Genomic DNA, 26,496 nt, shown 5'->3' with positions numbered 1-26,496 from the left:
GTCTCTGCCAGGCCTGCGGTGGCTTGGGGGCTCGGGGCAGGTCCTGCTCTCACCCCTGTGAGATACTGTGGGGGCAGCAAAGATAGACCCCACCCCCAGGCCCCTGGTTCTGCCGCTATGATGGAACGAGACTCCAGGGCAGCTGATGGTGGGACTCGGACACCTGCTCTTCTGCCAAGCCAGGGGTAAACAAAGCAATGGCTGGACGGATGAGGGGCCGCCTCACAAAGGTCAGAACAAGTGTGGCAATTAAGCTGAGGTCCCAGAAACAGGGCCCAGGTGGGTGTTGTTCTAGGAAGGCCAGACCTGCCCGCGCCACCCCCTCTGAGACAAAAGAGGGACAGCCCAGAGCCCGACCCAGCACAGCTCACGCCCACGCACAGCTCAGGATTTATGGGTTGTGGGAACCTGACACCAGGACTGGCTCTCCAGCACTCAAGGTCAGTCAAAGCCAGAGAGAGAGGTCAGGGCTTGGCTACAATTCCAGCGCTGCAGCAGCACAGCGGCGCTTACCGAAGGCGCTACCTACGCCGACAGGAGAGGTTCTCCTGTTGGCATAATTAATCCACCTCCCTGAGAGGCAGTCGCTAAATTGGCCAGAGAATCCCTCCCGTCCACATAGCGCTGTCTGCACCAGGCATTTGGTCCGTACAACTGCATTACGTGGGGTGTTGATTTTCCACACCCCTGACTGCCGTAGCTATACTGACGTAAGTTTGTAGTGTAGACCAGGGCTCCCTGTATGTCTGTAGTGCTTGGCACAATGGGGCCATGATCTCAGCCGGGGCAGGGCCTGTCTCTCACTGTGTGTCTGTGCAGTGCCTGGCACAAGGGGGCCCTGATCTCACCTGGGGCAGGGCCTGTCTCTCACTGTGTGTCTGTGCAGTGCCTGGCACAAGGGGGCCCTGATCTCAGCTGGGGCAGGCCTGGCTCTCACTGTGTGTCTGTGCAGTGCCTGGTACAAGGGGGCCCTGATCTCAGCCTTGGCAGGGCCTGTCTCTCACTGTTTGTCTGTGCACAGGTGGGCCTCGACCCTGGCTCGCAGGGCTCCCATTGTGAGGCTACCCATCACTGAGTTTGCCTTTAGCAGGACTCTCTACTTTTCCTTAATAAAGCTGGATTTATCGGAGATCTCTGGCCTGGGCTTGTTCAGGGGAAGATCTCACTTACCCCTCCTTAGTCTCTATGGAATTCCATAGGAGATGAAACCAGCCAGACATGGCATAGGGGGCCTATACAAGGACACCAGACTGGAGAATGAATCTCTTTCTGGAGGGTTCTGGATTCAACCTATGGGATTCTATAGGAGGCAGAGAATTCTATAGGGTTACGCCCTAAGGGAGGGGGAGTGAGCCCTCAGCCTCTGAGCAGCTACCCAAGGGAGATCAGGACTCGGGGCCTTGTTCTAAAAGGCATGGCTGATTCTAGGGCTGGGGGCAAACCCACCAACAGGGATGAGCACAGAGTGGGGCCATGACCCCAGGCAGGAGGCTTTCCCCTCTCTGTGCCTCAGTTTCCCAATCTGAGCCACCCACTCACCTTGCGAGACCCTGCTGTGGGCTCCCCCTCTGCCCTGTTGGCAGCCACGGGGCCCTGGACCAGGCAGTAGCCCTCGCAGGGCTGCTATAACAGCCCCCATGCCTGACTCAGAGCTCCACCCCAGCCCCACGGGCAGCGCAGAGATGGAGCAATGAGGCCCTACATATCAGTGCCTCCACCATAGATCAACACAGCTGAGACGATAAAGTCTAATCTTATCACCGGGGAGGGAGGTGGCAGGTTGCATGCTGGGGGTGTGTGTGTGCGTGTGTTGGGGGGGAAGTGCCAGGAGTCCTGCGCCAAGAGCCAGGTGCCCGAGGAGCAACCAAAATCCCCACAGCCTGGGCAAAGCACATGGGTAACATGGACCCATAGGGCAACTGGCTGCTCCAGGCCAGCGGGGGTGGGGAATGGGACACAGAGCCTTTCCCTTCTAGGGGGCGCCGACTCCAATCCGGTCCCAGGCTCCAAAACAAGTCAGTGATCTCAGCTGGACTTGCCCAGGGTTTCTGTTCCTTGTCCCCTGGAGGGGGGCGCTTTCTCCCCCTGCCCCAGCACACAGCTCAGGCTCTGCAGGGGGCAGCTGCTTCCAGTTCCGTGAGCCTCCTGCACCTGGCAGGGCCAGTGCCTAATCCTGGTGGAGAGTTAATGCTGTCTGGGGGCGCAGGTGTCAAGGGCCAGCCTACGGGCCCAGATTAGCATGGGGGAGGGCCCTGCAGGTGTGTGGCTGCCTGTCTATATATGGCAGTGTAATCTGACAAGGGGGCTAAGCTGGTTACTGGCTGCCCTTTGTGGAAAAATTACCGGCCCTGCTGTCATTGGATCATGCAGCCTTGGGCTGCTACCTAGCATTGACTCCACAGGGAGGCCAAATCATCTGTGGGGCGGAGGAGGAAGGTCCTTAATCCCACCCCCATTTGACCACCACCGGGGATAGGGCACCTTCACTGCTGGCCATCCAGGTTTCTAGCCCAGCTGGCTTCCACGTAAAAAGCCACTGCGGGATCCTCAGGGTACAGATGTGGGGATCCACATGAAAGACCCCCTAAGCTTATTCTTACCAGTTTAGGTTAAAAACTTCCCCAAGGTACAAACTTTGCCTTGGCCTTGAACCGTATGCTGCCACCACCAAGCGTTTTAAACAAAGAACAGGGAAAGAGCCCACTTGGAGACGTCTTCCCCCAAAATATCACCCCAAACCCTACACCCCCTTTCCTGGGAAAGGCTTGATAGTAATCCTCACCAATTTGTACAGGTGAACACAGACCCAAACCCTTGGATTTTAAGAACAATGAAAAATCAATCAATCAGTCTCCTGTCATTCCTGCCCTGGCCCATCCCCAGGAGGCTGCCTTGAGGCATATTTCCTTCCCCCAGTAATTCCTGTTGTTTGTCAGGTAAGAGCTGCCCTGCCCCTGCCCGTAGGTGGCTGGGGCTATTTCCTTCCTCCCACTGTGGTCTCCTGAACAAACAGGCTCCTGATTCAACACTTCTGATTGGCTTTTGCCCCCAGGACGAACTTTTAATACCATCTACACAGACAAGCTACCAAGCGGTGGCTCATCAGCCCCACCCCCCATCCTGGCCACAGCTCGGGGGGGAGGGACCCCAGAAAGAAGTTTCATTTCCCTTTAAGTTTTCAAACTGACCCCCTTCCCCGCTACAATCATAGGCTGCAGTATTCACAGGGTGGCTGCCACAGTACCCAGGGGCCTGGCTCTCCCGTAAGGAGCTGTGTGCCTCAGTCGGGTCTCCAATGGAGGGGCAGTGCTTGTGAGTGAGCAAGGCCCAGGCAGGGGCCGGACTGTTCATGTTGCTGACACCCGTGGCCAGATCGCAGTGGGCATTTCATCACTCAGTGGGCCCCAGTGTGAATGCTGCTGGGGTCTGGGAAAATCAGGCCTTGCTGATAGGTGCTACAGGATGCAGGGGGGTCTCAACCCTCTGAGCCCAAGACCCCTTCCCTCTTCAAAGCGACGCCCCACACTGTCTCCTCTCCCTCCATTGAGCAAATAGGGGGTGGAGCCTCTCTTGGTGGGGCAGGCTCCACCCTAACCATTCAGAAATAGGTCTCCAGGTAAGGGGCAGAGTTTCTCTTGGTGGGGCCAGGCTCCTCCCCTTTCCCGCCCCCTTGCGCTGGGCTGAGCATGGGATGCTGAGCCATGTGGAAAGTCTTGCCACGCGTGTCCGGTTTCTTCCTGCCTGGGGGCTTCTTCTTCCGTGCCTGCTTCTCGGCTGCCGCCTCCTCCTGCCGGCGCCGTACCTCCTCCTGCTGATGCCGCTCCTGCTCCTGTCGGCGCTGCTCCTTCAGTCGCTCCTTCTCCAGCCGGCGCTGCTCCTTCGGGAGGGGTGGGGGGGGGTACACCACAATCTCGGGGATGAGGAAGGTGGGCGCTGGGTGCTTGCCCTTCTCGGGCTGCTGCGCATCCTCCAGCTGCTGGGCGTCGAAGACGGCTTTGGCGTTGGGCAGGCGCTGCTCTGGGCGGTACCTGAAGTCAGGCCGGACCTTGCACAGCTTGGCTAGCTGGCTTTGGCACTCGCGTTCCACATCGCGGTCCGAGACGGCCACGTCGTAAACCTGCAGGAGATGGGAGTGGGGGGACATCATTGGGTCTGAGTCTTGGGGGGAGCCCCGTGTGCAAAGAGACCCCAAGTGCACAGGTGAGAGGCCTCAGCTGGGTGTGTGCAGGGAAGAGAAACAGCAGAGGGCACCATGACTTTGAGTGGGCCTGACTGTTATAAAAAGCCAGTCAGCTGCAAACCAGCTGAGCGGCAAACAGAGGGAGTTTTCCTGGGAGTTCGCCTGGGGAGGGCCCACTGAGGCTTACATCTTGCCATCTTGCCGGCTTCTCTGAGTAGTTACTACAACTCCTGAGGAAGCTCGTAGAAGGAAGGTAATATGGATGGGGAGTGTTCAGCTGTTGTGACCTGCATGTCTTTCTTCCACAGGACAGAAGCGACTTTGTCTGTACAAAGTGCAAGCTGGTCTCCATATTGGAAGAGAAGGTTCAAGGTCTGAAGAAACAAGTATTGACCCTGTGTTGCATAAGAGAAACTGAAGATTTCCTGGACAGACGTCAGGATATGCTTCTACGGACACAATGTTCTGAAGATTCAGAGCAGGCTGCGCAGTGGGGACAGGAGGACGGTGAAGAAATTTGGCAACATGTGACCTCCAGAAGAAGAAAGGGGAGTGTCCATGTACCAGCAATGCAGATACAGGTAAGCATCTGTTTTCATGTTCTCTCCACAGGTACTAATGCAGAGAGTGGACTAGATGATACATCTGAGGGAAGGGAACAGAAGGAGACTCCGCCGATTGGAAGGCATGAGATGCACTGTCCTAGGGATGGGGGTTCCACGACGACAGCTCCCAAGAGAAGGGAGGGACTGAGTCATCTATCTGCCGCCCCGACCGGAAAAACCAAGAAGTCTGCTGCTTGCCAGGAGCTAGGATTCACGATGTGTCAGAGAGACTGCCAAGACTCATCAAGCCCTCGGATTGCTACCCCTTCCTGTTTCTCCACCTGGGCACCAATGATACTGCCAAGAATGACCTTGAGCAGATCACTGCAGACTACGTGGCTCTGGGAAGAAGGATAAAGGAGTTTGAGGCGCAAGTGGTGTTCTCGTCCATCCTCCCCGTAGAAGGAAAAGGCCTGGGAAGAGACCGTCGAATCGTGGAAGTCAACAAATGGCTACTCAGGTGGTGTCGGAGAGAAGGCTTTGGATTCTTTGACCGTGGGATGATGTTACAAGAAGGAGGAGTGCTGGGCAGAGACGGGCTCCACCTAACGAAGAGAGGGAAGAGCATCTTCACAAGCAGGCTGGCTAACCTAGTGAGGAGGGCTTTAAACTAGGTTCACCGGGGAAAGAGACCAAAGCCCTGAGGTAAATGGGGACGTGAGATACCGGGAGGAAGCACGAGCAGGAGAGCACAAGAGGGGAGGGCTCCTGCCTCATACTAAGAAAGTAGGACAAACAGCAAGTTATCTCAAGTGCCTATACACAAATGCAAGAAGCCTGGGAAACAAGCAGGGAGAACTGGAAGTCCTGGCACAGTCAAGGAATTATGATGTGATTGGAATAACAGAGACTTGGTGGGAGAACTCACATGACTTGAGTACTGTCATGGATGGATATAAGCTGTTCAGGAAGGACAGGCAGGGCAGAAAAGGTGGGGGAGTTGCATTGTATGCAAGAGAGCAGTATGACTGCTCAGAGCTCCGGCATGAAACTGCAGAAAAACCTGAGAGTCTCTGGATTAAGTTTAGAAGCGCGAGCAACAAGGGTGATGTCGTGGTGGGAGCCTGCTATAGACCACCGGACCAGGGGGATGAGGTGGACGAGGCTTTCTTCCGGCAACTAACAGAAGTTACTAGATCGCAGGCCCTGGTTCTCTTGGGAGACTTCAATCACCCTGATATCTGCTGGGAGAGCAATAGAGCGGTGCACAGACAATCCAGGAAGTTTTTGGAAACTTTAGGGGACAATTTCCTGGTGCAAGTGCTGGAGGAACCAACTAGGGGCAGAGCCCTTCTTGACCTGCTGCTCACAAACCCGGAAGAATTAGTAGGGGAAGCAAAAGTGGATGGGAACCTGGGAGGCAGTGATCATGAGATTGTCGAGTTCAGGATCCTGACACAAGAAAGAAAGGAGAGCAGCAGAATATGGACCCTGGACTTCAGAAAAGCAGACTTTGACTCCCTCAGGGAACTGATGGGCAGGATCCCCTGGGAGAATAACATGAGGGGGAAAGGAGTCCAGCAGAGCTGGCTGTATTTTAAAGAATCCTTATGAGGTTACAGCGACAAACTATCCCGATGTGTAGAAAGAATAGTAAAAAAGGCAGGTGACCAGCTTGGCTTAACAGTGAAATCCTTGCTGATCTTAAACATAAAAAAGAAGCTTACAAGAAGTGGAAGATCGGACAAATGACCAGGAAGGAGTATAAAAATATTGCTCGGGCATGCAGGAGTGAAATCAGGAAGGCCAAATCACATCTGGAGTTGCACCTAGCAAGAGATGTTAAGAGTAACAAGAAGGGTTTCTTCAGGTATGTTAGCAACAAGAAGAAAGTCAAGGCAAGTGTGGGTCCCTTACTCAATGAGGGAGGCAACCTAGTGATAGAGGATGTGGAAAAAGCTAATGTACTCAATGCTTTTTTTGCCTCTGTCTTCACGAACAAGGTCAGCTCCCAGACTACTGCACTGGGCAGCACAGCATGGGGAGGAGGTGACCAGCCTCTGTGGAGAAAGAAGTGGTTCGGGACTATTTAGAAAAGCTGGACGAGCACAAGTCCATGGGGCCGGATGCGCTGCATCCGAGAGTGCTAAAGGAGTTGGCGGATGTAATTGCAGAGCCATTGGCCATTATCTTTGAAAACTCATGGCAATCGGGGGAGGTCCCGGACAACTGGAAAAAGGCTAATGTAGTGCCCATCTTTAAAAAAGGGAAGGAGGAGGATCCTGGGAACTACAGGCCAGTCAGCCTCACCTCAGTCCCTGGAAAAATCATGGAACAGATCCTCAAGGAATCAATTCTGAAGCACTTAGAGGAGAGGAAAGTGATCAGGAACAGTCAGCATGGATTCACCAAGGGCAAGTCATGCCTGACTATTCTAATTGCCTTCTATGACGAGATAACTGGCTCTGTGGATGAGGAGAAAGCAGTGGACGTGTTGTTCCTTGACTTTAGCAAAGCTTTTGACACGGTCTCCCACAATATTTTTGCCAGCAAGTTAAAGAAGTGTGGGCTGGATGAATGGACTATAAGGTGGATAGAAAGCTGGCTAGACTGTCAGGCTCAATGGGTAGTGATCAATGGCTCCATGTCTAGTTGGCAGCCGGTATCAAGTGGAGTGCCCCAAGGGTCGGTCCTGGGGCCGGTTTTGTTCAATATCTTCATTAATGATCTGGAGGATGGCGTGGATTGCACCCTCAGCAGACGACACTAAACTGGGAGGAGAGGTAGATACGCTGGAGGGTAGGGATAGGATACAGAGGGCCCTAGCCAAATTAGAGGATTGGGCCAAAAGAAATCTGATGAGGTTCAACAAGGACAAGTGCAGAGTCCTGCACTTAGGACGGAAGAATCCCATGCATCGCTACAGACTAGGGACCGAATGAGTAGGCAGCAGTTCTGCAGAAAAGGACCTAGGGGGTTACAGTAGATGAGAAGCTGGATATGAGTCAACAGTGTGCCCTTGTTGCCAAGAAGGCCAATGGCATTTTGGGATGTATAAGTAGGGGCATTGCCAGCAGATCGAGGGACGTGATCGTTCCCCTCTATTCGACATTGGTGAGGCCTCATCTGGAGTACTGTGTCCAGTTTTGGGCCCCACACTACAAGAAGGATGTGGAAAAATTGGAAAGAGTCCAGCGGAGGGCAACAAAAATGATTAGGGGACTGGAACACATGACTTATGAGGAGAGGCTGAGGGAACTGGGATTGTTTAGTCTGCAGAAAAGAAGAATGAGGGGGGATTTGATAGCTGCTTTCAACTACTTGAAAGGGGGTTCCAAAAAGGATGGCTCTAGACTGTTCTCAGTGGTAGCAGATGACAGAACGAGGAGCAATGGTCTCAAGTTGCGGTGGGGGAGGTTTAGGTTGGATATTAGGAAAAACTTTTTCACTCGGAGGGTGGTGAAACACTGGAATGTGTTACCTAGGGAGGTGGTAGAATCTCCATCCTTTGAGGTTTTTAAGGTCAGGCTTGACCAAGCCCTGGCTGGGATGATTTAGTTGGGGATTGGTCCTGCTTTGAGCAGGGGCTTGGACTAGTTGACCTCCTGAGGTCCCTTCCAACCCTGATATTCTATGATTCTATGACACTGGGAGGGTGGGGGGGGAAGTAAAGCCTGTAAAGCAGCTGCCCAGCCCCTCCCTCCCCAGCAGGGAGCACTGTGCTGTAAGCCTCTCAGGGGGCTGATTTGGGGAAGGGGAAGGGCAGGGCGAGGGGGAGCTCAAAGCTGGGGACGCATGGCCCTTGGGAGCTGTGTTGGGGAGGGGGCAGAAGAAGGGGGCAGGACAGAGCTGGGGAGGCCTGTCCCTGCAGGGACTGAGTTGGGGAGGGGGCAGGAGAATGGGGGAGGAAGGAGCTGGGGAGGCCTGGCCCTGTGGGCTGAATAGAGGAGGGAGGCCAGGCCCCGCCAGGGGCTGTGCTGGAGGCTGGAGAAGGTTCCTATCTCTGCAGCAGAAGTCCAGCCTGGTCCCTGCCTTGCGCCTCACCTCGGCCATGAATGTGTCCTCCTGCAGCAGGCGGGCCGGGATGCTGCGCAGCTTTTCCAGTGTCTCCACCACGCCCGTGCAGTCCCGCAGCTTCTCCGAAGAGCCCAGAGCCAGGCGCACCAGCACCAGCCCCACCCGGAACAGCACCTTCACCCCTGCAGGGAGATCGCAGCCGTCAGGCCCCAAGCCAGCAGTAGGGGGCGCTGGCGCAGCCCTGAAACAGCCAGGTGATGGGGGCGAGCAGGCGGGAGGGGCTGAAACAGCTATGGTGACCTAGGAGGGAGCCATGAAACAGCTAAAGGCACCTGGGAGGGGGAGCCATGAAACTGTCAGGGGAGCTCTGTGTGAGTGAGAGAGAGAGAGAATGTGAAACAACCAGGAGGACCTACACAGGGAGGCATGAACCAGCCAGGGGAGCTGTGTGTGGGGGACACCATGAAACAGCCAGGTGAGCTGGGGGGGTGGGGGGAGAGCCTTGAAGCAGTCAAAGGCCTCTGGGAGGGGGAGCCAAGAGGTGGCCGGGTGAGCCATGAAACAGCCAGGGGACCTGGGAGGAGAGCCATGAAACAGCCAGTCAAGGTGTGTGTTGGAGCCCTGAAGCAGTCAGCGGAGCTGGGGAAGCTGGAGCCATGAAACAGGCAACAGGCTTGTGGGGAGTTGTGAATCCACCAAGACAACATGACCCGGCCCCGCCCCTCCTGGTCCAGAGCAGCCAGGATGTCTCAGCTGTGGGGGAGCCATAAATTGTGCAGGACCATGCCCCCAGTACAGCCCTGGCTGCAGGCTGGATGGCTGGCAGTTGGTGGAGCTCTGGGCTGAGCCAGCGTATCACACACCCTCGCTGAGGAAGGCATCCCAGATGCGTAGCACGGTGGGGAAGGGCAGGGTGCGGCTGTAGAGGCACAGGAACCACTCAGTGACGTAGAGCAGCGGCCCCACATCATGCTTCTGTAGGTGCTTGTAGGCCTTGGGGCAGACGCGCCGCAGCAGTGCCACAAAGACCTCGCCATCTAGCAGAACTGCCTCCTGCGGGGGCAACCAAGAACCCATCAGATCTGCCCGCTGCACAGCCTCACCCTGCTGCCAAGCATGCAGGCTCCAGCTCCACAGCCCTCTCCTACTCCCCTGCTGGGGAAGGTAGGGCTAGGCAATGCAGGCTCCTCCTCCTCCCTGGTGTCACAGCACCCCCTGCTGGGGAAGGTGGGGCTGGGCAGTGCAGGCTCCTCCCCCTCCGTGGCGTCACAGCAGGAATCCTCCCTCTCCCTGGTGTCCGAGCGCCCCCTGATGGGGAGGGCGTGGCCAGGCAGATGCAGGCTCCTCCCCATCCCTGGTGTCCCAGCACCCCCTGATGGGGAGGGCGTGGCCAGGCAGCTGCAGGGTCCTCCCCATCCCTTGCTGACTCCATGTTGCATCTTATAAGGGTCCATGACCCTGTGGAATTCCCATCCTGGGGGAGGGGCACAGGGGGTTTCTCACCATCTCGGGGCTGTAGTAGCCAGGCAGGTAGCGCTCACTGATCTGCACCAGGCACCAGAAGGCTTGCTGCAGAGGAGGGGGAGACATTAGTCATGGGGGATGTTGGGGTCCCCGGAGCACACGGGGGGCAGTGGTGAATAGAGGAGAGGCACAGGGGGCTGTCAGGGGAGCAGCACAGAGTTTATGTGAGGGGGAAGGTGTGTATCATGTGTGGGGAAGAGGGGAACTGGCTGCCCCAGCATGCAAAGGGGCCTGAGGGTAGTGGCTAATGAGGGCTGGGAGTGGGGTTGGTGACCCGTGGGGATGGGGAGGGTGTCTTGTGAGGGGATGGGAGCTGGCTGCTGCCTGGGGGAGGGCAGTGCCCATGAGTCAGTGCCCATGAGTGGATGGGATTATATCACAGGGAGGCAGAACAGTGGGGGTGGGTACTTGACAGGGTGGGGCAGGGCAGTGAGGGCAGGTGCCTGGTGTGGGTTCAGGAGAGTGGGGACAGGGGCAGGGCAATGGGGGTGGGTGCCCTGTGAGGTGGGGCTGGGCAGTAGGATGAGGTGGGGCAGGGCAATGGGCACAGGGGCAGGACAGTGAGGGCGGGTGACCTGCAGGGAGGGGCAGGGCAGTAGGGGAGGGACAGGGCAGTGAGGACAGATGCTGGGCAGCGGGGGAGGGGCAGGGCAGTGAGGTCAGGTGCCAGGGCGGGGGGGAGGCAGTGAGTTGGGGGAGGGCATGGTTCCCAGTAGCTGCTGAGCATGACTCACCTCAGCAGGCATGTGCATGAGCAGCACTGCAGCCACAGGACCCTGGGCCTGGCAGTAGCCCTCGTGGGGCCGGTACACAGTGTAGGCCTTCAGGAGCTGCAGGAGCCCTCGCTGCCTGCACGGATGGGGCTGGGTGTTACAGTTGGGCCTGGACATGGGGTGCCCGGTGCAGAGCTCCCTCCCCATACAGGACCAGAACACTGGGCCCATCTAGCCCAGTATCATCCCCTGCCACCACCCATACCCCACCCCATGTCAGATCAGACCTTTGGGAAGAGAACCCAGGTGTCCTGAGTCCATGAGGCTACATATATACAGAACTCTCTAAATAGATACCTAGAGGGGAGTCTATTGGGTGGATGTGTGGATAGAGGGAGGGAGGGATAGGTGTGGATGTGGATGGAGGGAGGAAGGGAGAGAGGGATGGATAGAGGGAGGAAGGAGTGTGAATAGGGAGGGAGGGAGGGATAGATAGAAAGAAGGAGGAGTGTGGATGGGGACTGATAGATGGGTCACAAACTCCCTCTCTCCTCAGGGGTTTGGGGGTAACTCTGCTGCCCAGCTGGGCACTCCCCAGGGGACACCATTCAGTTGCAGGTTGCCCGGGTGTGGGGGGATGACTCTGGCTCATATGCCTGAGTGGTGCCCCAGCCGGCGCAATTCAATGGCATGGACCCCTGCCCCTTGGACAATCCCTGCTCTTTAACTGGAGCCGCTGGGAGCTGGTGTCAGCGGGGAGACAGCACCACTCAGTGGCAAGTGCCTGGAATGGGAACCACAGGCCCACTAGGGCAGTGCTGCCCAGCCAGGAGGATCATCCTGGCTTGGGTGGCAGGACACAGCACCCCGCTCCAGCTGCAGGGACAACTCAGGCATTAGCCCCAGCAGGGTTTTCCCTCTGCTCCCCCAGCACTTGGCTGTGCCCCTGCCACCCCCTTACCCGTGCCCCTCAGGCGACAGGAACATCTCGTGGAAGGGGAACTGGCGGTGGATGTCCTTCTCAATGGTCTCCAACCACTGCGGGTCGCCAGGTGACTGTTCCAGTTCCTACGGTGACATGGCAATAGGTGACTATGGCGATAGGAAGTGGGCCACCCCACTCCATCCCCAAGCCAGGGGCTCAGGGTTAGCGGCGGGAGATCAGGGCCTGGGGCGGCTGTTAGTGGCTCCTGGCATGGTGGTTGTGTTTGCAGGTGCAGTGTGGGCCAGAAGGGGCATCAGAGCAACTGGATGTGGGTCCTTCGGCTCTGGCTGGGACCAACCAAGAGCAATGGAAACCCCAATGACTGAACTGCCACCTATCAGCAAGGGCTCCCAGCAGGCTGAACACATGAAATCAGTTGCAGTCTCTCACCTGGGACTGAGGGACAAAGGGACACGGACAGAGAAAGGAAACTGCAGTTCTCACAGCAGCAGCAGCATGGCTCATGGAGCCCTGGTGCTGGTCAGGACGGATGATGTCTTAACTTTTGTCCCTCTGCTCCTCCCCTCAGGACTCCCTGCTCCATGTGCCAGCGGGGCCTTGGAGAGGATGAATATCTCTGACCAGGCGTCTGGCTCAGTTGGGACTTGTGGGGCGGAGCTCATGGCACAAAAGAAGGAGGGCTGGAGTCCAGCAGCTCCATCTCGGAGGCATTAAGGCCTTGTGGCCAGCCCTGAAGGAAGAATGGGACCCCTCGGGAGACTGGTACACTGAAGGGGTACCCACACAGCACTGTTTATAAGCTGGGTCATAGCACAGATCCAGTGGATCTGGGCCTCGAGACGTCATATTCTGACACTGACAATGACTCACCCTGGGGCCAGATCTTGTTCTCCTGCCAGTCACCCCATGGCAGTCAGCAGGGTCAGGGAGAACAAGATCAGGCCCTTTCACCCTCTATATTAACCCCCTGCCCTCTGGCCCTGGGGAGCGGAGAGCTCCCCTCCTGCCACTGCAGCAATGCAGGTGCCTGCTGCAGGAGCTAAAGGAGCGCTCCCCTAGCAGCAGTGCTAGCTGGGATGTTATCCTCTCTGCACGCTAGTCAATACAGGGTAGCTTTGTGCATAGCCAGTGCCTAGAGCCAGGCGTGTGAAAGTGTGGGAGGCAGCTGGCTCAGAGCTTGGGGGCATCGGCATGGATGCTGGTGGGCCAGAGGTGGTGGGTGGGAGGCAGAGGATGCCAAGGGAGAGTGGGAGCTGCAAGGGAGGCAGGGGAGAGGGGAGGAGCTGGTTACCTTGTACTTGCCCTGGTTGTGGGTCATGCTGGCCTGCCCTCCGCACAGCAGGGGCCAGCAGCGGGCGCGCATGGACGAGGGGATCCCTTTACGGCACAGGACCTTCACCTGGAGCCAGAGAACTGCATCAACCACAGCACAACCCTCCACAGGGCAGGGCCAGGGAGAGGGGACCCAGTGCACCCCCCCATGGGATGAGGCCAGGGAATGGGGGCCCAGCATGCCAGACACTAGACAGAGCCAGGGCCCTGGGACACAGGCTTCAGGGGCAGGGAGACCCTAGCTCCAGGGGGCTCAGCTGTGTGGCATGACACTGTCAGGAGATGTAATGGGGGAAGCCCTGGCAGCAGCCAATCCCCTGGGGGACTGGAGCACACTGGGGTGCCCTATGGGGAGACTGGTTGCTCCCTGGGGGGATTAGCAGGGCCCTTTGGGGTGCTCCATGGGAGGGCTGAGTGCCCCACTGGGCAATCGGGGTGGCCCCATAGAGGGGTTGGGATTTCTCTGTGGCTCCTCCTCACCTTCTTGTACCTCCTGGCCATGGCCTTCTCCCAGTGTGATGTCATCTCCAGCCATCTGTTTTCCCGGTGCCGGACGAGCTCTACTGGGGGCTGGGCCGGGCTGGATGAGTGAAGAGAATGGGTGTCAGGCCAAAGGCCATCTCCTCCTCGCCCTGTGCCTCCATTCCTACCATCTCTTTGTCCCTCTGGTGCACCCCTTCTACCTCTCTTTCATTCCCTCTTTCCTCCTCGCTTGTGCCCCCTCTTCTCCCTCATTCAGTCGCCGCACTAGGCTCCCCTCCTGGGGCACTACTCTGGGAAGAGAACACAGCCTCCTCATTGCCCACCCCCTGTCCAATCCTTCCTCTCTGCGTACTGTTGCCTCAGCTCCCTGTACCCCTGCCCTACCCTGGGGCTGGGCAGGGGGAGGTGGCACCTGGGAATGTGAAAACTAAACACTGGGCAAATCAGGATGTTCCAACATCACCTTAACTCTGACCCTTCTCCTGCCTAACCCCAGCTACAGGCTGGCAGCACCATCATCCTGCCAACACTACCCCCAGATGAGCCATAGACCTCCCCGCCAGCGTCACCCCCACATTCTGCATGCTGAGGGAGCATTGTCTTAACCGTCCGTTATTGTTTAGAGACCCAGAGCATTGCTTTTCACCCTCCATGTGCTTCAGAGACACCCCACAACCCCCACACTCCCACCAGAAGCTCTTGTTTATTGGGTTTGTAAATTCATGGGGCACATTCTGAGCAACCAGACCTGGATGCATTCCCTCTGCCATGGAGACCATGGGTTTGAGTAACAACCAAGTAAGCAAGGAGTAATGATTAACAACTAATCAGTGAGTAATGACTGAGTAAATACTTACTAATCCCTGAGTAACAAGTGAGTAAACACTGAGCATTAGCAAGTAATCGCTGAGTAGCATCTGAGTAAATATCAAGTAATGCTTGGGTAATGACTACATAAACCCGAGTAGCAGCAAAGGAGTGATCAAGTAACAACTGAGTAAACCATGAGTAATGACCAGGTAAAGACCAAATAATGACTCAATAAACACTTAGTAACAATTTAGTAAACCCTGACTACTGAGTAATGACTAAATGAACACCACACAATGCCTTAATAACCACTGAGTAAACCCTGAATAATGACTGAGTAAATACTAACTAAATACTGAGCAATGGCTAAGCAAACACCAGGTGGCATTTGAGTAATAACCAACTAAACACGAAGTCATGGCTGAGTAATGACCTAGCAAATGCCAAGGGCTCAACTCCCTGTTGCCCTAGGGAGTCTTTATGCAGAGGCCCCTAGGTCCAGGTGCAAAGTTGGCTTTGCCAGTTCATATGCCACCTTGCAGCAGCCCCAGGTAGATGTGGTGTCCTGGGGGCAGAACAGAGACACACTTAGGGGAAGTGCTGCACTGTCTCTGACTGTTCTGTGCAAAGCTCCATCGGTCCACTGCAGCAGAGGCACTAGTTGAGCCTCAAGGGTTGTTGTAGCCTGTGAGGAGGGCAGAACTGGCACCTGCCACAAACTGCCTGCCCTCCATCTGGGCCTATGTAACACCTGAGTAACGAGCGAGTAAACCCTGAGTAACGAGTGAGTAAACACTGAATAACAAGCGAGTAAACACTGAGGCCTGGTCTACATATAAAACTTAGGTCAACCTAGCTACATCACTAAGGACTGTGGAAAATGTCATGCCCTGTGCAACATAGTTAGGTCAACCTAACCCCGACTGCAGACACAGCTAGGTTGATGGAAGAATTCCTCTATTGGCCTAGCTACTGCCTCTCGAGGGGGGTGGATTTACTACAGCATGGGAAAAATGCCTTCCCTCACCATAGCACGTGTCTACACTATAGTGGTGCTGCTGTAGTGCTTCGTGTGTAGACATACACTGAGTAATGAGTAAGTAAACATTGAGTAACGAGCAAGTAAACATTGAGGAACAAGTAAATATTGAGTAATGAACATGAAAAAGCAAAATAACGTGTGAGTAAACAACATGGAGTAACAAGTGAGTAAACACTAAGAATGTAAGAGCGGCCATACTGGCTCAGACCAGTGATCCCTCTAGTCCAGTATTCTGTCTTCTGAGAGTGGCCAATGCCAGGTATTTCAGAGGGAATGAACAGAACAGGGCAATTATTGAGTGATCCATCCCATATCGTCCACTCCCAGCATCTGGCAGTTAAAGGTTTAGGGACACCCAGAGCATGGAGTTGTGTCCTTGACCATCTTGGCTAAAAGTAATTGATGGACCTATTCTCCATGAACTTATCTAATTATTTCTTGAACCCAGCTATACTTTTGGCCATCACAACATCCCCTGGCAATGAGTTCCACAGACTGACTGTGTGTTGTGTGAAGAAATACTTCCTTTTGTTTGTTTTAAACCTGCTGCCTGTTAATTTAATTGGGTGACCCCGGATTCTTGTGTTATGTGAAGGGGTAAATAACACTTCCTTATTCACTTTCTCCACACCAGTTATGATTTTATAGACCACTACCATAGCCCCCCTTAGTCGTTTCTTTTTCAAGCTGAACAGTCCCAGTCTTTTTAATCTCTCCACATGTAAAAGCTATTCCATACCCCTAATCATTTTTGTTGTAATGAGTAATGGGCACCTAAACACTGGGTAATCAGTGTGTAAACACTGAGTAATGAGTGCGTAAACACCGAGTAATGAGTGCGTAAACACCGAGTAATGTCCACATATAAACACCAAACAATGAGCGAGTAAACATTGAGTAATGTCCACATAACGAGTAATGAGTGAGTAAACATTGAGTAATGTCCACATAAACACCGAGCAATGAGCGAATAAACACCAAGTAATGTCCATGTAAACACTGAGTAATGAGCAAATAAACATTGAGTAATGACCAAGTAAACACTGAGAAATGAGCGAGCAAATACTGAATAATGAGCAAATAAACACTAAATAAAGAGGGAGTAAGACTATCAGTGTTTTAACCCACAGAGCTTCACTCTCATACTCTTTATCAGGACACGGGTGTGGGCAGTGACAGGTCTGTTGGGCAGGGGAATTGCCTTCGGGGGCAGGTTGGCAGCCCCACCACATGCAACCTTCCCAGCAGCACAGAGTGGATCCCCAGGGCGAGGCTGTAGGAAAGGATCCCAGGGAAAACAGGTGTGGGGCTGAACAGGGCTGTTCTCTCTTCTCTCCTGGGCCCGTTCACACCCTGAGCCACTCGGCGGGGTGAGGTGGGGGTGGGGGAGGCTGGGGCACTGACGTCCCTGACCGCACACTGCTGCAAGCACGGTGTGCACATCACCATGGAGACGGGGACAGGATGTGGCTGAGCCATGAGCTGCTGAAACAGGAAGTTAGTTCATGCGGGTCGAGAGGTCCAGGGTGCTCCCCTCCCTTGGCCCAGCACTCACAGTGCTCAGAGCCCTTCCCAGAGGGGTGAGGGGCCAGAGCTCTTCTCTGGGGCTGACATGGGCCTCACACCCGTCATTAGCACACGCCCCACCCCCAGAACCCAAAGAAAGAAAAGGGCCATGGACAGGTGTGAGCAGTTAGGAAGAAAACCACAGCTTCTGAGCTCATGTCCTCTGCACGATCATTGCATGGGAATGGGGCAGAGTTCCCCAGCTTCCCCCAGGGCCGGAGCATTCTCCAGGCCTCGGAGCCTGGCAGTCCAGAGGGGACATCTCTAAAGACCTGCTCGAGCTCATCACAAGTTCTGGGATCAGTGGAAGAGTCACCCCTGGGCTCCGCAGGAGATCAGACTAGACCAGTGGTTTTCAGCCCGTGGTCTGCAGATCATGGGTGGGGTCTGCAGATCATGTCTAAGATTTCCAAAGGGACCTGCAACTCCATTTGAAATTTTTTTGGGGTCTGCAAATGAAAAAAGGCTGAAAACCACTGGACTAGATGATCAGAACAGCCCCTTCTGGCCTTCCAGCCAGGGATCCAGGAGCCTTCCCATGCCTCCGAGTGTTGCATTGACGTCATAGTTTGCATTTCATTTCCTACGGTTTTTGTAACGAACAGTAAGGAAGGGGAGGGAAAATCCCCTCCAAAGACAGAGCTTCCATCTCTGGTGTTCCTGAGCTCTGCTCCTTTGCAGACGCACCTTGCGGATTTCAGAACTGGGATCTGTTTGGTTAGACCCTACTTAAACGTGCCCCTCTCCCCCAAGGGAGGACCTTGGAATCCTGACTGAGCCAGTAGTTAGAAAACCCCACCCTGTCATCTGCCTTCAGCACACTGTGCATTAAAACAACAACCAAACAGACCTTAGCCTTGCCATGCTGGATAATCACCATTAAACCCCTTGGCACTAGCTAAGCTTAGCCCTCACATTTGTTATCACCATCAGCTAGCCCAGTGTCCAGGGAGACATCCCAATAATCCAGGTCCCAGGGAAGCAGGAGAGGATGTTATAGTAACATAGCATCTTTCACCCTGCAGCACTTTGCAGTCAGTGCTGGCTGTGTGAGCTGGGGCAGGTCACCTGCCCTGCTTGGTGCCTCAGTTTCCCCATCTGTACAATAGGGAGTAGGACACCACCCCCGGACCCCTCCCATCCAATAGGAGATGGGATGGCAGGTGCTCTGGAAGAGCTAGGTGTTATTGTGATTGTAGACGTAGACAGTTATGGGGCTGGGGCTGCCTCTAGGAAGGAGGGCACACAGGACGCTCTGCTGCAGGAAGCGGGGCGGCAGCATGGCGCACTGGCACCGGGGTGGCATGGGCTCTTCCAAACCCTACCCCAAAAGCTCCCGCAACCTCAGCTGACCCAGCCATGAGGCTGATGGCCTGAGCCGACTCTACCTGGATCCAGGTTTTGGGGCTGTACACCCACTCGTGATTCCCCAGCTGGGGGAAGGTACAGAGAGTGAACCGGGGTGCCCAGGGACCGTTGTGCCTCCCCAGCAGAGGGCCTGCCCTCACTAGCACCTTGGGTGTGGAGACCCCAGAGGGCATCCCCGACATATTCCCTGGGTCGGGGGCTCCCCTACATCCGGCTGTTAGGGAGGTGGGGCTGGTGCACAGGGCCCTGATGCAAGAGTCCCAAACCGTTCTCTCTCCCAGTTCCTGAGACCCTCGTTCCCCAAACTCCACCTCTTCCCTGCTTCTGCCCCACCCCCCAGGGGGCAGCAGGACTAGGAGAGAGCTGGGGGGCAGGGCCACAACCACAAGCTGCTCCTCTTGGGTGTGGGCTGATTCCCCAGTCCCCAGGCCAGGGGCTCAGCTCCTCTGTGTATGTCCGTTCTATGGGCCTGAGCACCCCATATCCTCAGCTCACAGACGGGGAGATACTGGATCCAGGCTCAGAGCTCAGGTGGGTATCAGCCCAGCACCCACGATGGTTCCAGGGAGGAAGAGATCAGGACGAGGAATGGGACTGAGGCATCCAGGTCAGCCATGCAGCGTGCTCACCCCTAGGGGACACAGGAGTGCCTTTTGCAGCACCCCTCTGCAATGCCCACTTTGAGCACTCCAATGCCCAGGCCTGCCCCACTCACCCATCCTGGGCGCCACTGGCCCCAAGGAAGCCATAGCGGTCGGTCTGGCGATAGGGGGCGGCCCCGTTCAGCTCAGAGTCGGAGCCCAGCGAGCTGGAGTCATCATGGCGCCCAAGGGCTGAGTCGAAGGTGTCCAACAGCTCCTCCGGGGTACTGAGGCTGGAGGAGTCAGCGGAGGACATGGGGCCGGACGCCATGCCCGCGAGCCCAACACCCTGCAGGGGGAGGGAGGGCAGGGAGAGGGGCCTGCAGTGAGCGCCCAGCATGGCCAGCCCTGAACCCAACACCCCAGGAGACATCCCCAGGGTCTGACCTGCCCAGGGCCCTGCACCCCCATCTCCCCCAGGGTCTGCCCCCTGGGACCCCTCATCCCCTCTCCCCCAGAGTCTGCCCTGTGTACTGGGGGGAGGAACCCACGGGGGCCTGGTTTCTGGGCAGGGAGCGTAACACCCTCACACAGAGCCCCCCACCCCAAATTTCTTGTGTCTATCCCGGGGGTGACTTTGTGCAGCCCTGGTCTCCAAGTTTGGCCCCCTGGCACAGCTCAGGGGGGTTCCTAGGCAATCTCCCCACATTGTCCCCAAGGAGCCCTCCCCGTGCTCCGTTCCCTCGTTCCCACTCACCTTCAATGTGCCCAATCCCCTTAGCTCGTGCTCTGTGCTGGGGCCATTCCCAGTGGAGCAGTGCCCAAGTGGCACGGCCGTGCATCCGTCCCTTGCCAACACCTCAGTCCAGCGCGCTCCCCACGGGCGCTGCAAACTTATTTCCTCTTTGCTGTCATTTCCTTTTGCACCTGACAGGGCTGAGGCAGCAGGCAGCATGTGGGTGAAGGGGGAGGGGAGCCTGAGGCCACAGGGAGTGTGTTTGTGGGGCAGCGCCCCCACCCCGCTCCCTGAAGCGCCCCCTGCTGGCAGAGGCTGGGGCTGGAGTAGCCTGGAGCTCCCCCCCGCCCCAGCCAGCGCCCTCACTCGGCTTCCTGCAGCGCCCCCTGCTGGCAGACGCTGGGGCTGGAGTAGCCGGGAGCTCCCCCCCGCCCCAGCCAGCGCCCCCACCCGGCTCCCTGCAGTGCCCCCTGCTGGCAGAGGCCACGCTGCGGAGCCGCGCCCCTCCCCCGGGGCTCTAGGCCGGTGTCTGCTCATAATCCCTCCACTCCTCTAGGGGGCGCGGCGTTCCCGACCCGCCTCCTGGCTGAAAGCGGCAGTCAGTCAGAGCCAGGCTCTCGGCCCCGACCTCGCGGAGCCAAGCAGGCGGGCGGGGGGTGAGTGCAGCGTGAGGAACCCAGGAGTCCGGGCCTCCCCCCGCAGAGCCGCCATGTCGGAGGGCGAGAAACTCAACCTGGACTCCATCATCGGGCGGCTGCTGGAAGGTGCGGGGGGGCCGGGACGGGAGGAGCCCGAGCGGGGGCGATGGAGGGCGTGGGGCGGTGCTGGGGGTTTGTCCGGTTGGCTCCTGCCCTGCCCCCCGCCCCGCACGGGCTGGGCTGTGGCGGGGCCGGCCGCGGGGAGCCCCGGGGCGCTGTGGCTGGAACGGGCCGGGCCGGGCGCTCCGGGAAGTTCCGTGCTGACTTCGTGGGTTCCTTTGTTTTCGCTCGGGTCTCCCTGCCTGCAGCGCGCTCCTGGGCGGGGGTCAGGGCTGGCCCTACGTGCAGGGCGGGGACCGGGGTCCGGTAGCGGCCCGGCCGCTTGCTGCCTGCCCCACGCCCGCCGGGCCCATGGCGTGTACGTTTCATGGCAGTCCTGGGTGGGATGCGCTGTTCCTAGGCCCCAGGGAGGAGCTAGGGACTCTCCCATTCCCGGGGGCGGTGTGGGGACCTGATCGCCGCTGGAGGGGGAGACCCCGGGGGGCGGGGGCGTTTGTGGAGGGAGGGGAGACCGGGAATGGGGGGGCGTTTGTGGAAAGAGACAGACCGGTGGGCGGGGGGAGGTGACGGTGATCCCAGTGCCACCTCTGCTCTCCCAGTGCTGCTAACAAAAGGGAGGGAGAGAGTAGCTGTTACTTCCCTGCACCCTTATAATACTACGGGTGTTTGGGGGGGCGACCCTAGCTACGCTTTTTGGGTGGTAGTTGACCCCTGGGGCTGGACCCTGGACCGGAGCAGTTGCTGAGCAGCAGATTATCTGATCTCGCATCCCCATGCATCACAAAGGCAAAGCAGAAGCATTAGTCCTGTGTGTCATATGGGGAAACTGAGTGGCCCAAGGTTACAGAACAGTTTAGAGCTGGGGAAAGAACCCAGGTGCCTGATCTCACAATCCAGTATCAGCTACCAGGCCACCTTGCTTCTTAAAACGTGTATTCTTGCAGCCTGCAGTGTTGAAAAGGGCTTTAGTGTGACCAGGAGCGGAAGGGGTGGGGAATGGGATACAGGACCTTTTCCTCTAGTGGGCACTGGCTCTGATCCTATCCCAGGGTGGGGGGACTTGCTGGCTCAGAGGGGTGTGAGAATGGGACATGGGGCCTTTCCCCACTGGGGGTGCTGGGTCCAATCCTGCCCCGGGGTGGAGGGACTGGCTGGCTCAGAGGGGTGAGGAAATGGGATGCAGGGCCTTTCCTCTGTAGGGGGTACGAGCTCTCCTCTAACTGGTAGAGTGTCTGAAGATCCCATATGGGTTCTGGCCGAAGGTCCTGTGTGAGATGCCCATGGTGGGTCTGGGTCCAGCCTCACTGCACCTCTTGAGCCGGCTGCACAGAGCTGGTGAGGACCTAGGCAGGGCCAGGGCTCCTTGACACCTCCTCCCCTTTTGCTGGTCTTGACTCACCTGTTAACCTGCCCGTGTGTTGGGGGGAGGGGGGGGGCGGTACATAGGCCTGCCCAGAAAAGCCTCAGGCAGTTCAGCCCTGTAGTCCCTTGAACCATTCCAGCTGGAGCTGGGGCCTTGCCCTGAGCTGTGGGTGGGTCTGTGAGCTTTGCAGGGGCTATGACCGCAGCCCAGCAGAGACGCCCGCTGTGCTGTGTTGCAGTGCAAGGCTCCCGGCCCGGCAAGAACGTGCAGTTGACGGAGAGTGAGATCCGGGGCCTCTGCCTCAAGTCGCGGGAGATCTTCCTGAGCCAGCCCATCCTGCTGGAGCTGGAGGCACCACTGAAAATCTGCGGTGAGTGAGCAAGGTCGGGAGTGGGAACCTTCCTCCTAGCAGCCATGGGGTAGAGGCTGGGGGGGATTCCCTGCACCTCTTGTTCACTCTGGGGGGGTTCGCTGGCTTGGGCTCGGCGGGGGGGAAGCCAGGGGTGGATCCGTGACCCACTTCCTGGCCCTTTCCAGAGGTGAGATGGATCCCTGGGTCTGTGGGGGGAGGACCCTGGCTTTGTGGGGTAGGTGGGTTAGGCCTGGCTGTGGTAGCTGCTGTACTCACCTCCTGACCTCCCAGGTGACATCCATGGGCAGTACTACGACCTGCTGCGGCTCTTTGAGTACGGGGGCTTCCCGCCTGAGAGCAACTACCTCTTCCTGGGAGACTATGTGGACCGGGGGAAGCAGTCGCTGGAGACCATCTGCCTCCTGCTGGCCTACAAGATCAAGTACCCTGAGAACTTCTTCCTGCTGCGTGGCAACCATGAGTGTGCCAGCATCAACCGCATCTACGGCTTCTACGATGAGTGTGAGTGTGGGGGCCCCTCACCACCACCACCTGGCCCCCCGAGTTTCCCCCCCAACCCAGCTCTCCTCACCCTTACCATGAGTGCTCCAGCATCAACCGCGTTTACGGCTTCTATGATGAGTGTGCCCACATTACTCTGCCCCCTGTACTCTCCATATCCTCCACTGCCCCATATCTATACTCTTGTACCCCCTCTGCCCTGACCACCATATCCCCTACACCCCGAACCATGAGTGTGCCAGTATCCATGGCAGAGGGCAGCCTCTGCCCTATATCCCATGTGCCCCCTAGCTGACGGGGTCTGACTGGCACCCCCTACAGAGGAAGGCCCTATGTGCCGTCACTGTACAGTTTATTTGGCTCCCTGTATGGCCTAGGTCTCTCTCAGCAGACCAGGGCCCAGCCTTGGAGGGGGGGGGCCCTGCTCCTGTGTCTCCCACAGTGACTGGACTCCCATCCCCCACATTGTCCCCCACAGGCAAGAGGCGCTACAACATCAAGCTGTGGAAGACGTTCACCGACTGCTTCAACTGCCTGCCCATCGCTGCCATTGTGGACGAGAAGATCTTCTGCGGCCATGGAGGTGTGGGAGGGGCCGCAGGGTGTGTGGGGCAGTGCCCCGTGACCCTGTCCCTGGGGGGGCAGGGAGACAACCTAGTGGGGTGTTTCAGGAATTCCAGTGTGGGCTTCGTCCAGTAGAGGGCACTGCTGGGGAAGGCGGAGGGTGCTAGTGTCCCATGCGGCTGTGGGCGCTTGATCAGGGCAGGGTGTTGTCATGGGGATGGGATGGGGGGGTGTTGGGGTAGGGCTAATGGATGCTGGGAGAGCTGTGGGGGTGGGAGCATCTGGGGTGGGGTGCTGCAAGGCAGATATTTGGGGGCAGGGAGTTGCTATAGGGGCTGTGTATGGTGGGATAATTAAAACGTAAGCCCCTTTGTTTTCAGTTTAAACTGATTTTTACCGAAAAATCCCCAGGTTTTACAAAAAGTATTATTCATTTTTTTCTGATTTTCACCCTACTTTTCTGTCATTCAAATATATATAAAAAAAGTTTGATTAGGAAAATACAAAGCATTGCATGAGCTATATGTATCACGATAATACATTAGTCTGTGTGTATATGCAAAGCTGCCTGTTGAACTAAGGCTATGTATTGGTCTAGAAGATACACACAAGAAATAAACAGGCAGCATGCAAGCTCTGAAGTGCATGTGCATCTGAACATACTGATGAATCTCATGCTCACCACGTACACGTTTCAAGCTGTTAGCAGATAACGGTTTAAAGATCTGACACACTAAAATGGGAAGAAAATCTGTATCAGAATACATTTCTGAACAGAAGGAAGTATTCAAAAGTTTTCAAAAACAAAAAAACGAGAAAAGGATGAAGTTGAGTGTATGTGCTGCAAATGGTGTGGCCCAATTAGTAAATGTAAATATTTACATGCGAATAGTTCTAAGTCTATAGCAGTAAAATGTTCAAATAAAAAGCTTTATTTGGGGATTAGAGATATATTGTTTTCTTAAACTCAGAGGTGGCATTGTGTTTTGAGTTCTGTTTTAGTTCTGCAGCAAACCACATTGATGAATGGAATTCACAGCATTAATTTACTGAATACTTTCCCCCCCGTCCTTCCGTCCACCAAAATAAAACCAATATTTACCCAGAAAAATTAAGTTTTTTGCACTGAATTTTCACCTGGTGGTGGTGATGGTGTGGTAATAAACACTGATAAATTCCTGGGGAAAATTAAATAACATAAAAACTGAAAACGAAGGGCCCTATTAATATGCTACCACAATGTGTGGGGCGGAATCTAACAGACTAACTTCCCCCCTCCCCTCAGGGCTCTCGCCAGACCTGCAGTCGATGGAGCAGATCCGCAGGATCATGCGCCCCACGGACGTGCCAGATCAGGGCCTGCTGTGCGACCTCCTCTGGTCTGACCCCGATAAGGATGTCCAGGGCTGGGGCGAGAATGATCGCGGCGTCTCCTTCACCTTCGGCTCTGAGGTGGTCGCTAAGTTCCTGCACAAACACGACCTGGACCTTATCTGTCGGGCACACCAGGTACCAGCTGGGGGGGAGCCCAGCACTAGGGGGCTGTTGGATGAGATTGAGGGGCATCAGAAGGGCCGGGATGGCTGGGGGGCCGGGGGTCTGAATGGAGGGCATTGTCAGAGCTGTGTGGGGTGCTCTCTGGTGGGGCTTCCCCTGGCTGGGGTACAGGAACCTGCTGGCTGGGGGTGGTTTGCATTGTTTGGATCAGTCTGTTCCTGCTCCTGTGTCCCATGTGGGTGACAGAGAGGGGTTAGTCTGTGGTGCCAGGCTGTGCCAGTTTGGGGGTCAGGCAGAGCTGGGGGCATGGAGTGGGGTGCCTGGGGGTGGATCGGGCCGGATACTACCTTCTGCCTCCCTGCCCCAGGTGGTGGAGGATGGTTACGAGTTCTTTGCCAAGCGCCAGCTGGTGACACTCTTCTCAGCCCCCAACTACTGCGGCGAGTTTGACAACGCAGGCGCTATGATGAGTGTGGATGAGACGCTCATGTGCTCCTTCCAGGTGAGCCCGGGGCAGGGCAGGGCAGTGCCATGCCCACCCTGCTGGGGCAGGGGGGCTGTGGAGCCAGCACCCTGTGGCAGCCCTGGCTCTGCAGCCTGAGCTCCCTGCCAGGGGGAGCTGGGAGGGGTGTCAGACATCAGCTGGGATAAGGGCGAGTGGGGGAGGAAACCTCCTGCAGAGGACAACCTCCCCTTCCAGTAACAGCCCAGATGGGGAAGGATCTGGGCCTTAGAGGAGCTTTGGAGACCCCAAGTCTGGACTCTGAGGAGGTGTGTCCCTATGGCAGCCACTTCTTCAGCAAGGGGGCGGGGCTGAAATTTCAAGAGCAGTAGATCCCCTGGGCTGCGGGGGCTGGAATGGGCCCTGGCCCAGTACCTGTGCCAGCTCTTGAGGGGCAGGGCCCAGCAGGCTGGGACCCCCTTCTCTGCATCCAACCTGCCTCTTCTCCTGCAGATCCTGAAACCGGCTGACAAGAACAAGGGCAAGTACGGGCAGTTCAGCGGCCTGAACCCCGGCGGGCGCCCTGTCACACCCCCGCGTAACTCGGCCAAGGCCAAGAAGTAACCAGCTGCTCCCTCTGCCCTACCCCATGGACTGGGGGTGCCCCTTCACTGCCCTGTCCTTTGGTTCTCTGCACAGAGGGGCTCTGCTGTCTAGTGCCCACCCTGCCTGCCTGGGGCAGAGCTGATTTATTATTTTTAAACTCCTGGAGTTTGATACCAAAAATCCTGCTCTGGGGAGAGGGAGCCAAGGAGTGCTCTTGATTCTGGGGGAGTGGGTTTAACCTTTTTGGATCAAGTCTATTTTGCCAGTTGAGCCCCTTGCCCCTCCCCCACAATGCTGAGAAGATTTCTTTTTTGAATAAATATTTACCAGAAATTCTTACCCTGCTGCCTCCCTGTCCCTCCATTCCCAGCTCATGGCAGGGGCCCTCTTTGGGGCTATGCAGGGAATACCCTGTCTTGCCCCATGCTGAGGTTCTAATGCCCCTGAGAGTGGACAATGGTATCTCCCCTCAACCCCTGCCTGTTGCAGCCAATGCCACAGGGTGCTCCTTTCTGACCTGTGAGCAGGGGCCTAGTGCCTTCCAGCCCC

The 26,496-nt window shown here is 56.7% G+C and overlaps 2 protein-coding genes and 1 long non-coding RNA gene across 3 annotated transcripts; 2 read left to right on the top strand and 1 right to left on the bottom strand.

The window, feature by feature from the left end:
• The first annotated feature begins 357 nt into the window (after positions 1 to 357).
• On the top strand, positions 358 to 8,946 carry LOC141988693 (uncharacterized). The gene is made up of 3 exons (XR_012639810.1): positions 358 to 440; positions 4,489 to 4,761; positions 8,797 to 8,946. It is a non-coding gene; the product is annotated as an uncharacterized LOC141988693 (long non-coding RNA).
• On the bottom strand, positions 3,080 to 20,196 carry TBC1D10C (TBC1 domain family member 10C). Its single transcript, XM_074954592.1, has 10 exons — positions 19,865 to 20,196; positions 19,242 to 19,456; positions 13,738 to 13,837; positions 13,217 to 13,324; positions 11,941 to 12,047; positions 11,001 to 11,115; positions 10,246 to 10,311; positions 9,606 to 9,795; positions 8,770 to 8,924; positions 3,080 to 4,117 (listed from the first exon to the last, which is right to left on the bottom strand). Exons 1-10 carry the CDS (start codon positions 20,060 to 20,062, stop codon positions 3,599 to 3,601), a joined length of 1,773 nt encoding a protein of 590 aa, XP_074810693.1. The 5' UTR covers positions 20,063 to 20,196; the 3' UTR covers positions 3,080 to 3,598.
• A 201-nt stretch (positions 20,197 to 20,397) lies between these two features.
• PPP1CA (protein phosphatase 1 catalytic subunit alpha) lies at positions 20,398 to 26,274 on the top strand. The gene is made up of 7 exons (XM_074954590.1): positions 20,398 to 20,607; positions 22,203 to 22,334; positions 22,608 to 22,838; positions 23,317 to 23,421; positions 24,688 to 24,911; positions 25,267 to 25,401; positions 25,855 to 26,274. Exons 1-7 carry the CDS (start codon positions 20,553 to 20,555, stop codon positions 25,963 to 25,965), a joined length of 993 nt encoding a protein of 330 aa, XP_074810691.1. The 5' UTR covers positions 20,398 to 20,552; the 3' UTR covers positions 25,966 to 26,274.
• Positions 26,275 to 26,496: the final 222 nt, after the last annotated feature.

The sequence above is a fragment of the Natator depressus genome, chromosome 6 (assembly GCF_965152275.1).
Source record: "Natator depressus isolate rNatDep1 chromosome 6, rNatDep2.hap1, whole genome shotgun sequence".
In the NCBI taxonomy this organism is placed as follows: Eukaryota; Metazoa; Chordata; order Testudines; family Cheloniidae; genus Natator; species Natator depressus.
This window is presented reverse-complemented; position numbering and strand designations above follow the sequence as displayed.

What these genes read in the sequence shown, in the direction of transcription:
- TBC1D10C (XM_074954592.1), bottom strand. Translation starts at nt 20,062, where the DNA reads ATGCTGCCTGCTGCCTCAGCCCTGTCAGGTGCAAAAGGAAATGACAGC. An exon ending in GCCAGTGGCGCCCAGGATGG is followed by an intron (nt 13,838 to 19,241) that starts GTGAGTGGGGCA and finishes TCACTCATCCAG; the next exon opens with CCCGGCCCAGCCCCCAGTAG. An exon ending in GGATGCCTTCCTCAGCGAGG is followed by an intron (nt 8,925 to 9,605) that starts GTGTGTGATACG and finishes ATCTCCCTGCAG; the next exon opens with GGGTGAAGGTGCTGTTCCGG.
- PPP1CA (XM_074954590.1), top strand. Translation starts at nt 20,553, where the DNA reads ATGTCGGAGGGCGAGAAACTCAACCTGGACTCCATCATCGGGCGGCTG. An exon ending in CATCGGGCGGCTGCTGGAAG is followed by an intron (nt 20,608 to 22,202) that starts GTGCGGGGGGGC and finishes GCTGTGTTGCAG; the next exon opens with TGCAAGGCTCCCGGCCCGGC. An exon ending in GGCACCACTGAAAATCTGCG is followed by an intron (nt 22,335 to 22,607) that starts GTGAGTGAGCAA and finishes CTGACCTCCCAG; the next exon opens with GTGACATCCATGGGCAGTAC.